General features: G+C 35.9%; 2 protein-coding genes across 5 annotated transcripts in view; one reads left to right on the top strand and one right to left on the bottom strand.

Annotated features, from left to right (window-relative positions):
* The window catches only part of LOC113062552 (NLR family CARD domain-containing protein 3-like), a 27,687-nt gene extending 15,365 nt beyond the window's left edge, over positions 1-12,322 (top strand). For all 4 annotated transcript variants that reach the window (XM_026232477.1, XM_026232475.1, XM_026232474.1 and 1 more), the window contains 3 exons: positions 7,026-7,199; positions 11,231-11,404; positions 11,884-12,322. In XM_026232477.1, coding sequence (XP_026088262.1) covers positions 7,026-7,199; positions 11,231-11,404; positions 11,884-11,890 — 355 coding nt within the window. In that variant the 3' untranslated portion in view covers positions 11,891-12,322. The remainder of the gene's footprint in view (positions 1-7,025; positions 7,200-11,230; positions 11,405-11,883) is intronic.
* The window catches only part of ggcta (gamma-glutamylcyclotransferase a), a 17,201-nt gene continuing 14,956 nt past the window's right edge, over positions 12,122-14,366 (bottom strand). Inside the window, exons 3-4 of the mRNA XM_026232479.1 lie at positions 12,627-12,759; positions 12,122-12,403 (exon numbers count right to left, since the gene is read on the bottom strand). Coding sequence (XP_026088264.1) covers positions 12,278-12,403; positions 12,627-12,759 — 259 coding nt within the window. The 3' untranslated portion in view covers positions 12,122-12,277. The remainder of the gene's footprint in view (positions 12,404-12,626; positions 12,760-14,366) is intronic.

Genomic DNA, 14,366 nt, shown 5'->3' with positions numbered 1-14,366 from the left:
AAGGCAAGAAATCACACTTATTAAACCTGACAGGGCACACATGTGAAGTGAAAACCATTTCGGGTGACTACCTCTTGAAGTTCATCAAGAGAATACCAAGAGTGTGCAAAGCAGTAATCAAAGCAAAAGGTGGCTACTTTGAAGAACCTAGAATATGACATAGTTTCAGTTGTTTCACACTTTTTTGTTACGTATATAATTCCACATGTGTTAATTCATAGTTTTGATGCCTTCAGTGTGACTCTACAATTTTCATAGTCATGAAAATAAAGAAAACTCTTTAAATGAGAAGGTGTGTCCAAACTTTTGGTCTGTACTGTGTATATATATATATATATATATATATATATATATATATATATATACACACACACACACACACACACACTGAAAAAAGAGCAATATCATGCGCTCGTGGGCAACTTCTAAAGAACTATAGAATATCATTAAATTTGGCAACAAAATAATTTTTCTTCTTTACTGAATAGCAAAAAATTGCCCTTTTTGTTCTTTCTCTGGATCGTTGTTTCTACACTGGTGATTCTTTTAACCAAGTCTGGTTAAACCCAATTTGGGTTGTTTTTACCCCAAAGCCTGGGTAAATATGTTGGGTTAATTTTACCCAGCAAATTGGCTTATTTAACCTAGCATAATGGTTTGATTTAATCACGCTAATAGGATGATTCATTTTTACTATAATACAAGCTTATTTTTTACTTGATATTTTAAATTATGTTTACAGATTAACTTAAATCCTCTAAACTTTTGTAAAATACTGCACACAACCACAGGTTTGCATTATAACTTCCTTAATTTTCCTTTATTTATATAATATACAGCATTATATCGTTTTTTAATACGTAGACTATACATATTGCTTATATTTAAACTAATTTAACAAACATTATAAGTTAAAATTAAACATAAGTAATTCACGTGTATTCATGTTATTCTGTTTTCACTTTTGGGTTGGTTCTCATGCCCGAGCTGGAATTGTGTTCAGCAGATAACTGCTTAAGTATACTGGCCTGCGTTTCACTTTTAGCCGAAATATGCTGTGACTGCCTCCATAACCTTCACATAACCAAACAGTAAACCACATATTTTAGCAGCAAAAGTATTTATATTCCATATCTTTATGAATAAAATTATTTATTAGTTATTTTATGCAAAGCACCAGGCTTTTCCATCACATGAAAAGACTAATGCAATGCACGTTTAGGTGATTTTTTTTAACCCAAATGCTGGGTTGAGCCATTTTTGGGGTTATTTTTTTTATTTTTATGTTAATTTTATTTGTTATTTTTTAATCTTCAACATAATACTTGGTCAAATTATTTCAGTGTGTATGAATAGCCTTCTTTTAAACATTTACAGCACATTTTTACAATAATGTGATAATATTGATTATCATGATAATTTATTTGTGATCTATAAACGTGATATTACATTTTCATATCATTTAATCTATAATCTTTACTGCCGTTCAAAGGCAAAAGACTATAACTTAGATTATCATCAAAAATGAGTTATTGGTATTTTAAGGACATTCAAGACATCATCATGTGTATAAATATCTTGAGTCAATCTCATTCTTTTTCAGAAAAAATAATGGGTCGTCTCAACCGTAACATCAAAAATCCCTGAAGAAATCAAGGCAGAGCACCATATAACACCAGTTATCGCTCTTTCACTTTTTTTCAAATTGAGCATCAGTCACACAATCATACAATCAGTAGGCTACTAACAGTTCCCAATTAAATCTATATCCTACCTTTTCCTGTAACCCAATAAAATCAATCCATGGCGAGGTCATCGGACTGATTGGAGATGTTTAATCCACAACCATTCTGAGCATTATTCCCATTTGCTGGTGTTCACATAAATCCACTAGTCGTTCTTTTAGGTTAGGCTATTTCATACAAACCAATTTAAAAGCAATAATGCTATGTCTAGCATTCTTTTACATTACTGAGCACAAATAAATTGGTATCCACGGTGTCCACTCATGTTTCACTTTAAGTCTGCTTGAAAATAAAAAATAAAAACTATGCAATTGCCTATATGAGACAGCCCATGATCACTAGATTTTGTAAGGTTGTTACTATAACGATTTTATAAATGGTGATCATCAACCAAATATCGATGATGTGGAAGTTACTGTCATTTGCCTTGGTTTGACTTCTTACATTTTGCAGACAATGCAAAGGCAGAGAACATTAACTTTAAAATAGGGGTAAAAATCAAGTTTGAGTTCACAGTTTTTTTTTATTGTAGATCATTACTAAAACATCTAATTGTTAAATTTCCAGTGTCCTACCTATAATTAATTTGGACAAGTAAAAAAATTTAAAGTCGTTTTTCTCAGTTTCAAACTCTATCGAGTTAAGGTATTTTGCCTTTGTAGGGCAGTATACATTTATACATTTTAATATTTTTTCCTGAAAAGTAAGCCTACTGTTAGACCTACCTAAAAAACTTAAAGGGTTACTCCTCCCCAAAATTAAAATTTTGACATTAATAATGTTATTTTATCGTTACATTTAATATTTGAAATTTGCTGTCAACCAATCACGAATTCCAGCAGTACGGCATATGCAAATGTGACACTAAAGCCAGCAAGTGAAATGTATTTTTTGCTTAGCCTTTCCTGCCCAACTGAGGACCTCAGCTCTCCTTTGATTATTCCCAACTTTTAGAAGCTCTGCTCGCCGATGGAATTGGACATCATCATGCACAGATAGTTGCGCAACCCAATTTCAAAACATCTGAGAAATATTTAACGATGACAAAAGCTCGTACAAGCTCTGCTCATTCGTTCACAGTCACTGGTTTCATGAATGCAGCAAACTGTGTCAGCTAATTTTGACTGATTAATAATCAGTTAATTGGTTTAAAAAGTCATATATTTATTTTCAGTAAATTATCAAAATATTTTAAAAGGTTTGCTGCATGGTTTATATACGCTACGGGTATATATATATATATATATATATATATATATATATATATAACGTATATTTGTTTAGAGAAAAAGATTATTTCATTCAGAAATAGACATAATGCAGACACAAAATGTTTACAAACATTAGGCTACAATAAACGCTGTTAACATAGGCTATTTTTTATAATCATTTGGCATTCAAATACATCGCGGATAAAGAAACATTTGATTTTGTGTTGAATGAGAGACCCAACGTTGGTTTGAGTTTCGTTTTAGCATAAATTAATTCGTTTTGGTTTGTGGTTAATATGCTATAGCTTCCTATATTTTTAATTCCTGTTCTTTTCTAAATACTGTTAAAGAGCCAGTAAGATGAAAATTCTAAGCTTCCCATCACTGTTTATAAGTCCTGTACAATAGGTTTAAATACATCCAAGGTTAAAAAACATTGTCATTTTGTCAAAATATCATTTAAAAATTACCTCAATTCTCAGAGATCCCCAAACGGTTCGCGCGAAGCTGTTCAAAAGATTCAGTTTCCTTAAACCCCACCTGTCGGTAGCATACTGTGTTCTGATTGGTCAACAACATAGTCAGGTTTGATTGGTTGTTCCGCACACAACTTCATGGTAAACAATGCGTTAGCATCTTTTTGGGGTGAATTATGTCTTATTCCTCTCATCGCGAAGCAAAAGTAAAATAAAAAACTTGAACAGTCTCGCTGCTTTTTCTTCTGTGTATCAAGCCCGCTCGCTTCAGTTTGAATCTGAATAGCGCGTTCAGCGCGGGGGCGTGGTCACATTAGATATAATGAAAGAGACGTGAAAAACGGACATCGCGTTGATTTCATATGGATTACTTTATCACAGAATATCTGTTAGCAGCACTTATTTAGTTTTAAAGAAGACATGTCAAGCTTTCTATAGATATCTGTCTCATGTCTCTTCGTTGAGTATTCACGAAGTTACACTTCATTTTAATGACGTTTTTGTACATGAAGATCAGCGAAGACAGGCTGCAGACAGCACACATACTGATAAGACGCTCGGGAGAAAACAGACACATAACTTCATAATCATACTTCGCTTTGTGATTCGGAGATGCTCGTTGGTCTAAATAAAGTTGGTAATGAACCCTCTTTTATGGCCAAATGCTTTGAAAATCCTGCCTTGTACTCACCGAGATTAGAAAAGCAGTCATCAGTGAAATGTTGTGAACACAACAAAAGGGATTTGTTGTACTGCTCTGGTATTGTGGTAAAAATGAATTTTAGCCATTGGTTTTTCTGATCTTCATTCTTTGGCAGTGAAAATAAAACAAGCTTTCCTTTACAATTAAAAACACACGGTCTCCTCGACATGATGCTCTCACACCAAACAGAGCATCTGTGTGTGGGGGGGGCAGTGTGTGGGGGTGGGGCAGGTCAGAGATCCGTTTCTCGCAAGACAGTAGGCGGAGATTATTATGCAAAGTGTTCTAGTGACGTACATAGAGATGGGCAAAAGATTTGAAATCTATAACGACTCGTTTCAGTGATTCAGAGTCGACTCCTTACTTTAGAAGCCAATAGCTTTATAAATCGTGTACTTTTAGGTTTAATTACTTTGCACATTGTTTACACTGATGGACAGCTACATCATACACTGTAATACAGGTCATTTTTGATTTCCCATCTGTGTGGCTCTTTAATTGAAATGATTTGTTGTGGAGTGAGGGGAACTAAAAAAGCCTAGCGGAGCTTCTCAAATTTACCGTAAGTTGAACGATTTTCATTTGCTATATTAACCTCAAAGTAATTCTTAGAATGAAATTTGGAGTCCGACTTTCGGACGCAAATACAGCGTTACTAAGCTATTATACAGTAACTATTATTCTATATTCTTTGCACTGTGACGTTACTGACTAGGGATGTTAATTTTGGTTATTTTTCCTAACCAACAACCGTTAACGACAAGATTATTTTAAATAATAATAAGTGAAAGTACAAACGCTATATAATCAATAACATTTTAGCATCCAGATACGTCGAGAACATGGAAACATTTGGATTCGTGCTGAATGAGAGAGGTAGGCATCAGCTTCACCTTAAATTCATTTGTTTTTGTATTGACATTTTTATAGCCTTAACTTTAGAGGATTTGTTTTGGAGAGAAACTAATAACTGTTTTTATAATGTTTGTAAACATTTTACTTTATTATTTCGGAAGTAATAATAATTCCTTACATTTATATAGCGCTTTTCTAGACACTCAAAGCGCTTACATAGTCAGGGGGTATCTCCTTATCCACCACCAGTGTGCAGCATCCACCTGGATGATGCGACGGCAGCCATAGTGCGCCAGAACGCCCACCACACACCACACACCAGCTTACTGGTGGAGAGGAGAGATATGGGGATTGTTAGGAGGCCATGATGGTCAGAGGCCAATGGGCGAATTGAGCCAGGATGCCGAGGTCACACCTCTACTCTTTTCGAAATGACCACAGAGAGTCAAGACCTCGGTTTAACGTCTCATCCGAAGGACGGTGCTTGTTGACAGTATAGTGTCCCCATCACTACACTGGGGCGCTAGGACCCACACAGACCACAGGGTGAGCACCCCCTACTGGCCTCACTAGCACCTCTTCCAGCAGCAACCTAGTTTTCTCAGGAGGTCTCCCATCCAGGTACGGACCAGGCTCAGCCCTGCTTAGCTTCAGTGGGAAACCGGTCTTGGGCTCCAGGGTGATATGGCTGCCGGCAGTAACATGGCTAATAAAATGCGACGTGAGCCGTGACTTAAGTTTTTTTTTTTCACTCTCAAAACGCAATCTTATACAAGTGTCTTTTTTTTCTTTACAATGCAGCAAACATTTTTAAATATCTTAAAAATAGTTTGATGTCTTTAAAGTGTTGATAGATTTTTTTTTTTTTTTTTTTTTAAGTAGGCTATCTTACATTTGGTCAAAATCTAGAGAAGATGATTCTGTATTGGCTGTGACGAAGCGTTAGAACTCTATTATTTTGTTTTTGAGTAAAGAAAACACTATACTTTATTATTATTGTATTATTATTATTATTATTAGGCAAATTATAGGCAAATAATATTGAAAAAAAATTACGTTATTAACCGTTTTTTCTTCCACCCGAACCAGTTTCTGAACGGTAATAATATCAGAGGAATGCAATTTTTTTTCCGTTTTCAAGCCCCACTGTCAGGGTCCAGAAAAGTAAGAAAGACTTCATCATAATAGTCCATCTTCCATCAGTGGTTCAACTGTAAAGTTATGATGCAATGAGAAGACATTTTGACGTATGCGATTACATATGCGACTAAATTTTCACTCTGGGTGACTAAATTATGTCTAATATTAGACGATGGCTAATGAATTATCAGATTTTACTTGTCAGTGTTTGAGTTTGAGGCTAAGTATAAGTTTAGGACACATATATTTTCACTCGTTAAACACTACCATAAACTGTAGTGTGAAGGTGCTCAATTCACCTTTGCTTTGTTTCATACACATGCAGAGAAAGAGCGAGAAAGAAAATTGACGTGGTACACGTAAACAATATTCTTTGATTTATTTTTCTGTCAAAGTAATGTCGTTCCTTTGCAATTTTTTGCAGCTTTTAAGAACTGCCTGGTTCTCCGTTAGTGGGCAGAGCTAATGTGCAAATGGCAATCCCATTGGCTGGCGCTCACCTATTATCATCCCTGTTTTGATTTCAGCAAATAAGTTCGAGTGAACGCACAAAACCTGATTAATATTCATGAATCCTGCAGCTCATTAATCCTTAGAAATCCTTAGTGCGTTTTATAATTCTTATCAGTAGAATTTGTCATTATATTATCAGTGTGCCATTTTACAAACATTTATTTAATGCGTGTGTGTGTGTGTGTGTGTGTGTGTGTTGAACACTGTGGTCCCCTGCCCCCGCGTGTCAGTGAGCAGGAGAGTGTGTGAGACATGGGTACGTGTGTGTAAGAGCTGGATGATTGTAGAGGTCAGTGTGTGTGAGACATGGTGAAGTATTGAATGTGATGGGGATCAAAACTGACAGCAATTAGCAACAGTGTCATGCATTTTATCTCTACAGGTTGTGTGTTTGTGGTTTCACACATAAAGGTTGTGCAGCTCTGGCTTCAGCTCTGAGTTCAAACTCCTCACACATGAGAGAACTGGATCTGACTGGAAATAAAATACGAGATGCTGGAGTGAAGCTGCTCTTGGATGGACTGAAGGATCCTCACTGTAAACTGAAAAAACTAAGGTAAGATTGTATAAAACAAGTTAAAAAACCCTTGGTGCAAAACATATTCCTTCTTCACCTACTGGTATGAAAGGGGGTCACATGACGTTGCTAAAAAACAACATTATTTTGTGTATTTGGTGCAATGAAATGTTTTTATGCAGTTTAAGGTTCATAAAACACATTATTTGCTCTGATTGGCCAGCTATCTAGTGTGTTGTTATTGGATGTATTCCTCAAGCATGTGACGGAAATGCTACGACCCTTACCGGGTACAGGAAACTTTCCTCCGTTAAATACACGTGCTACATACACTTGAATATTTGGGTTATACTGTTCTGGAACAGTGTTGTAAATAAAACTTAACCACTGATTTCTAGTTGTGTCCTCTTATGGAAGGTCAAACAAAGTAGTTTGGCTTTTATAACGAAACACACAGTGTCTCCACGATATAGTAGCAGTGGCAAATTTTGTAAATTTTAAAGTTAAATTCATCTATCTGGTGCACTTTGAGAGTTCAAAATAAAGAACTCTAATACAGGTTCAGTGTGCAAACTTAAAGAAAAAGCTGACTTGTTCTTGAAGTTGAAGTCTCTGTTCAAATTATACTCACACCACTGAATTTGAAAACCAAACAAATTACAATATAATGATTATGCACTGTAAAATAAGTAAAAAAAGGAGTATTTATGCTTAAACCTGCATTAAACAGTAGGCAGGCTGAATTTGTCTCTCTGACAGCAGGTGGCGCTTATTAAACAGCAGTGACGAGGGAAAAATGCCATACAAACTACTCTTAAAGGTGCAATGTCTAATATTTAGGAGGATCTATTGACAGAAATGCAATTTAATATAGACCTGAAGATCTTTGCCGAACCCGATGGGACCCGTCGGGACCTGACGGGTTTGGTCGGGTTCGGGCTTAATTTCTTTCATCTTACGCGGGCTCGGGCCGGGCTTGGGCTTGCGCTCCGGTTTGCGAGGTAAATGAGCGGTCATGTGATGTGTTTCGATTAGCGCGAGAAAGATGCGAAAATGAATGCTGAGCAGGTGTAACGGAGGCTTGCCTCTGGTGATTACGTTTTGGTTGCACCAGCAACTAAAGCAAACTCTGAGGTGTGGAAAAGTTTTGATCATTCTTATAATGAGAACAATGAGTGAATAATGACGCACCATCAGTGAGCGCAGGAGCGCGCTGAATCTACAGTGGATTCAATCATATTCCTCCACATAAACATGTAGACCTAGCCTAATCTCTGTGAGTAAAGGTTTTTTAAATGATAACTAAATATTCATTGAGTCTTAAATGCATAATGTTGACAGAGTATTTACGCTAATGTTGGCATTATTCTTTTGTTAAATAAAGCAAATCCGGCAGAGCCTTTATCTTAGTTTCGTTATTGCCAAATACCCATCTTAATTTAAAATTTATCTTAATTTATATTTTTTTAAATGACTCGTTTTTATTGGTGCGTTGGTCTATTTATAGGTTAAATGAGCCTATGTCTAGAATGCTGAGATGTTACGATGTGACACAGGACTTATTTTATTTCTTTATTCCAACTTCCAAGTGGTCTAGTCTACGTTAGGTATGAGTAAATTATGTTAAAACATGAATAAATTATTCATTGTTGACAAAAGGCAAAAGAGCTGTGTGCGTGCGCACATCTGAATAATGTCGGGCTGTAAACGGGTTCGGGCTTTAAAAAAGCTGTCAATCAAAATGTACTTTTCGGGTTCGGGTCCTGTCGGGCCTAACTTTTAAGGCCCGATTACAGCTCTAATATAATATACATAACTATGTTTTCAGATGTGTATAAATGAACCGTTGTTTTTATTAACTTAGAATGAGCCATTTATATCTACATACATTGCTGGGTACCCTTACAAGGAGGTCGCCACCATGTCTGTACAGTAGCCCTTAAAGGACAAACAGAGCATGTTTTTTGTTGTTCTTGCAAATAAAACACTGACACAATGATGAACAATAATTTTCACAATAACATATCGTTTAATTGAATAATTAAGCAAATGTAATTCCTTAATTTACTTTTGTAAAGAAACCTCATTCATGGTTACTCTCTGCTGTCCCAGACTATGACATATTAGTTCTGTATCAGCCACCGTAGCTTCTCTAAAGGGAGGGGTGAGTGGCAAACTGAGCTATTGGTTGCAATTCACAAATTTCTAAAATTTGCACAATGCACCTTGTAACAGTTCCCTTCAGAAATCCATTCATGTAAGCCCCCAACCACAAAATTTAAAATGTTCTTCCAATTAACAGTGAGCTTGCTCTGGCTGTACAGTAGTTCCTTTATTCATGTCTGTTAATTATAGTTCTTGCTTGAAAGAGGTAAACCTAAAAAATTTTATTTAGGAAACTGCATTTGAGCTTTTATTTTGGCGGAAAACTACAGCTTCTGTGAAATAATAATGGGAAGTCCAGTTTTTTCGGCCAGTTCGTTTCAGTGAATCGGTTCTTTTACGCCCTAACGTAAGATGTCATTTGTGAATCGCGAAGATGCAATGACAGCAAGTCTATCACCCCAGGCCGAAATTAAAATACACATTCAAATATATGAAGTCAGTAATCATAACTTCAGTCAGTTAAAACGTCAAAATCATGATCTGAAAAGTTAACAATTAAGTTTTTCAACTAAGGACCCAAATACAGCAACAGGCAGTGATGTGAATACAACGATTTAAGTTTTGAATATATAAAGTGAATAAATATTAGTTATCAGCCCAGAAACCATAATCCACTTACTATACATAATCCATTGCAATTTATTTGTTCTTAAATATATTTATGTTTTGCCAGATTGCCCTTTATTCAAGTCCTCAGTTTATCCACTCTCTTAACATTAGTACAGAATCAGTTGTCCAAAAGAACCAGCTCGGAGTTGTGTCAGTCATAGTAGGCAGTCATCTTCTGTTCGGTAGCTTCATACTGAATCATGCATATGCAGTGTCATCAGTTCATTGGTTCTCAAATAGGACGTGTCCAACATTAATTTTTCTTGGTTGAGTGTACCGCCGGTACCTAGTAAAATAGAGAGGAAAAAAAAAACTAAACTAAAAGCATCCTGTCAGATAACTTAAGATGATGTTGTTTTAATCTTTATTCAGTTCACAATGATTCTCTCCAGACTACTCTTTCTCTAAATAAAAGGCAGGGAGAAGTAGAGTAGGAGTATTGTTTGGTTGGAGACAAGCATGGCCTTTTCTGCTAACCTTATGTATAGAGTCCGGGTTGAGAAACTCTGGTTTTAAGCTCCTCCAAGTAAGTGTTGTTATCATTGTTTTGTCATTTCATGTAATATGTTTAGCCTGTATGTTATTATTTAGGGCTTCTCATAGATACCTCATCCACAGAGATATCCTTCTTATTCTACTTGATTCTTCCATCCTATGCTGTACTGTTTCTTATGGGGTTCTAATTAGTCATGACAATATCATCATTGGATAACTGGAATCAACTGAGATTTGATATGTTTGAGTGCTAAAAGGACAGCATTATTGCAACGTACCCTGAACTGAAGACAGGATTGACTGAGGTTAGAATATGAAATGAACTACTGGACTTTTTGCTCTTTTCTTGTTTGACAAACACCTATCATCACCTGTACCTTGCACTAAGACCTTTCAAGATAGCTATTTCATGGACAATGACCAGATAAGCTTGGTTCCTTATATCCTTTTTCACTATGACAACTTAGAAAACATGCATGTCTATCTTCAATTGTTGATTCACAGTTTTGATGGTTTTGTGGGACATATTTGATATAGAAACTTATGCAGTTGCTTTTGTGTTTGTACTTGGTTTGAGTGTTTCTGAGTCTGGTTAATTCCATAATAGTCAATGAAGTCCTCCTTTATAAATTTATTTGTGATGTGCCTTTATGAGAGTTCTCGGTTGGAAGGTTACAAAACATTATTAGACTGGAGCTGTTAATCATTCTGTGGATTAAGTCTCTCTTTCTGATTGTTCCTGCTGAACTGTGCTGTAGATCCCGAACTGAGAGACTGAAGAGTGTTGTTGTTCTCTACAGGTTGAGTGATTGTGGAGTCACATATGAAGGTTGTGCTGATCTGGCTTCAGCTCTGAAATCAAACCCCTCACACCTGAAAGAACTGGATCTGACTGGAAATGAACTAAAAGGCTCAGATGTGAAGCTGCTCTCTGATCTGAAGGACGATCCAAATTATGAACTGGAGATGCTTAGGTAAGTAGTGATGATTAAAAATGTTTGAATTTTAATTAAAGTTATTATAGTTTCTTCTTCTTACAACACTTTCTGAGTAATAGTTATCTATCCACTATAAACATGTTAATGAAGAGTTTAAATCTGTTTATAGGAATAATTAAGTATCTTTTAGTTAAAAAAATATTTTGCAACAACAATTAATAATTATTTTTACACCTAAAATTATATTTTTGAAGGCTATATCAGTTGCATTAGATTTGTGTTTTTATGACTTTGGTTGTCTTTAAAACTGTCACAATGACAGAAGGGAACATTCATACAGGATTATGGATAAGGGTTATTATTCATGGTGGCTAGGATGGTTAAAAATAGTTTTGAAAAATATGTCACAGGGTTAGTTTATTATCTGACTAACAGTGCCAATAGTTTGGTTTAGTTATTATACAGTGGATAATGCAGTATTCTCACAGATTTGTCTGTCTGTGTTTTACTTTCAGGTTTTAGATGTTAGTCTGATCAGCTGATGGTGAATAAAGAGCCACTGCAGACAGACATCACATTCAACAGAATCAACAGACATAAAGTGATAGTGATCATTACACACACGTGTGTGTGTGTGTGTGTGCGCGTGCAAAACTGTACAAAATGATCCACCCTTGATTTTAAGAACTTAAAAGAACTTTTTTTTTTGTTCTTCAGAATTTACATTTGTACTGGTACCACATTTAACATAATAGTTTTACAAGTTGTTTGTGACAATCAATGTTTAGTTCAGTTCTTACTACAATAGATTTAAACCCAACAAATGCCTAGGATTGAGTTAAAGTACTGGTCTTCATTTATGATTAATTAACTTGAAAAGCTTAAAAAAAAAAAAAAAGCTCCTGGAGGTCATTTCTGGATGTCTGTAATCTGATCTAATATTGAAGTGCCGCTGTAGTTGTTTGTCTCCAGTGCCAGAAGCTTCTGTATGTAGTTTTGAGGCAAGCCGCTCTGTTGAGCCCCTAAACACACAACCTAGATGAAGAATGAGATGAGATAAACATTCAGATGAAGAAGAGACTCTTTTATTGACACTTATCATGATAGTTATGAAACTAAACGGTCACAGATGTCTTATGGTGGCTTATATCATCATAAAGTTAAAATACAACTATACTGAGAATATTTGAAATGTAATCTTTAAAACAATTGTTGATATTTTATCAAAGGGTTACGGTTGATGGACAGTAAATAATACCTTTTTGTACTGTGGTGAAGGTGGACAGGGTCTGAGATTGTTCATCTTGTATGTCCGGCAGAGAAGCACCTCCTCTTTTATTTCTACTTTGATCTCTATTGGGCTGTACACACCTTCATGAACCTGTTCCTGTCTGAAACACATGCAAGGTCTGTAATAAATACTGATATATTAATTCTTGATCAGCATATAAAGGCTTTAAGGGGTGCAATAAGGATCCATATATAATGTTTACAACCAGTACCTGCATATATATTTGTACTTTTGAGTACTAATCTGACTGATTATAAAAGCCTATGTCATAGTATTTTAAAGTTAAGTTATTTTTTCTGCTATGTGCATGTAACAGCATAATATGCAGTAAACAAGTATACTACAAAGCTACTTTACACAGATAAATAAATGGAAATGAAACACTGATCTGAGATGCTTCTTTTACAGTGGAAAAAGAAAAAGTGCAATATCCCCTACAATACTTGGGGCTGCATTCACAAAAAGTCTTAAAGGGGGGGTGTAATGCTATTTCATGCATACTGAGTTTTTGACACTGTTAAAGAGTTGGATTCCCATGCTAAACATGAACAAAGTTTCAAAAATTAAGTTGTACGTTTGAAGGAGTATTTTTGTTCCAAAAAAACCTCTTCCGGTTTGTCACCAGTTTCTGAAAGTTTTTTTCGAGTATGGCTCTGTGTGACGTTAGATGGAGCGGAATTTCCTTATATGGGTCCTGAGGCACTTCTGCCGGAAGAGCGCGCGCTCCCGTATAGCAGAGCACTGAGAGCACAACAGACTTCACTGATCAGAGCGAGAGCATCGCGAAATGTCACAAAAGAAGAGTGTTTTTGGTTGCCAGGGCAAGACAACCCTGCACAGATTACCAAAAAAAAACAGCATTAAGGGACCAGTGGATGGAGTTTATTTTACAGAGCATCAACGGAGTTGTGCAAGTGTTTGTGTTTGTTCCCTGCATTTCGAAGATGCTTGTTTTACAAACAAGGCCCAGTTTGACGCTGGATTTGCACATCGTTTATTTCTTAAGTATAATGCAGTCCCAACGAAAAAGGGTCACGATCATGTGTTGGAACCACATGCGGTGAGTAAAACTGCTTCAAATATCTCTGTGTTGTTAACTTAGCTATCGGCGTGTAAGCACATCAAGTAAACAACATGCGATGTTGTCATCAAACTGCACTTTCCACATGTACAGCTTAAAAAAAAAAAAAAAAAAAGACAACAAAGTGGAACTTAGTCATTTTCCAAAACCGCTAAGCAAATATATACAGTTTCAGTACATACCACATAGACGCCTTTGCTGATGCTGCTCTTGTTAAATTTCAGCCTCTGGATCTGATTCTGGATCATAAATAAACGGCTGAATCTGACTGTTAGCCATGGTTTGTTTGGGATGATGGGTTTTCCCTCACAGTAATGTCACAGCTTCCAAACGCTCTCAACGCAAAAGCCTATTCGCGCTCGTGATTCTTTAGCTCCGACCACACGTCACACCTCCAGCCGGTCGTGTTTTTCTGGGAAAAATCGGTACAGACTATCTTTCTCTTATGAATATAATAAAACTAAAGACTTTTGGAGTTATGAAGGATGCAGTAATACTCTATAGGTACTCAAGATTAACAGGATATTGAGTGAAAATGAGCATTTCACCCCAACTTTAAGGCTAAAAGTAGCTCCTAACTTGCTGATTTAGAAGAAACTCTTAAAAATATTGGAAGTGTCAGGCTT

Source organism: Carassius auratus, chromosome 44, assembly GCF_003368295.1.
Source record: "Carassius auratus strain Wakin chromosome 44, ASM336829v1, whole genome shotgun sequence".
Lineage (NCBI taxonomy): Eukaryota > Metazoa > Chordata > Actinopteri > Cypriniformes > Cyprinidae > Carassius > Carassius auratus.
The sequence above is the reverse complement of the archived record's forward strand: the minus strand, read 5'-3'. Positions and strand labels throughout refer to the sequence as shown.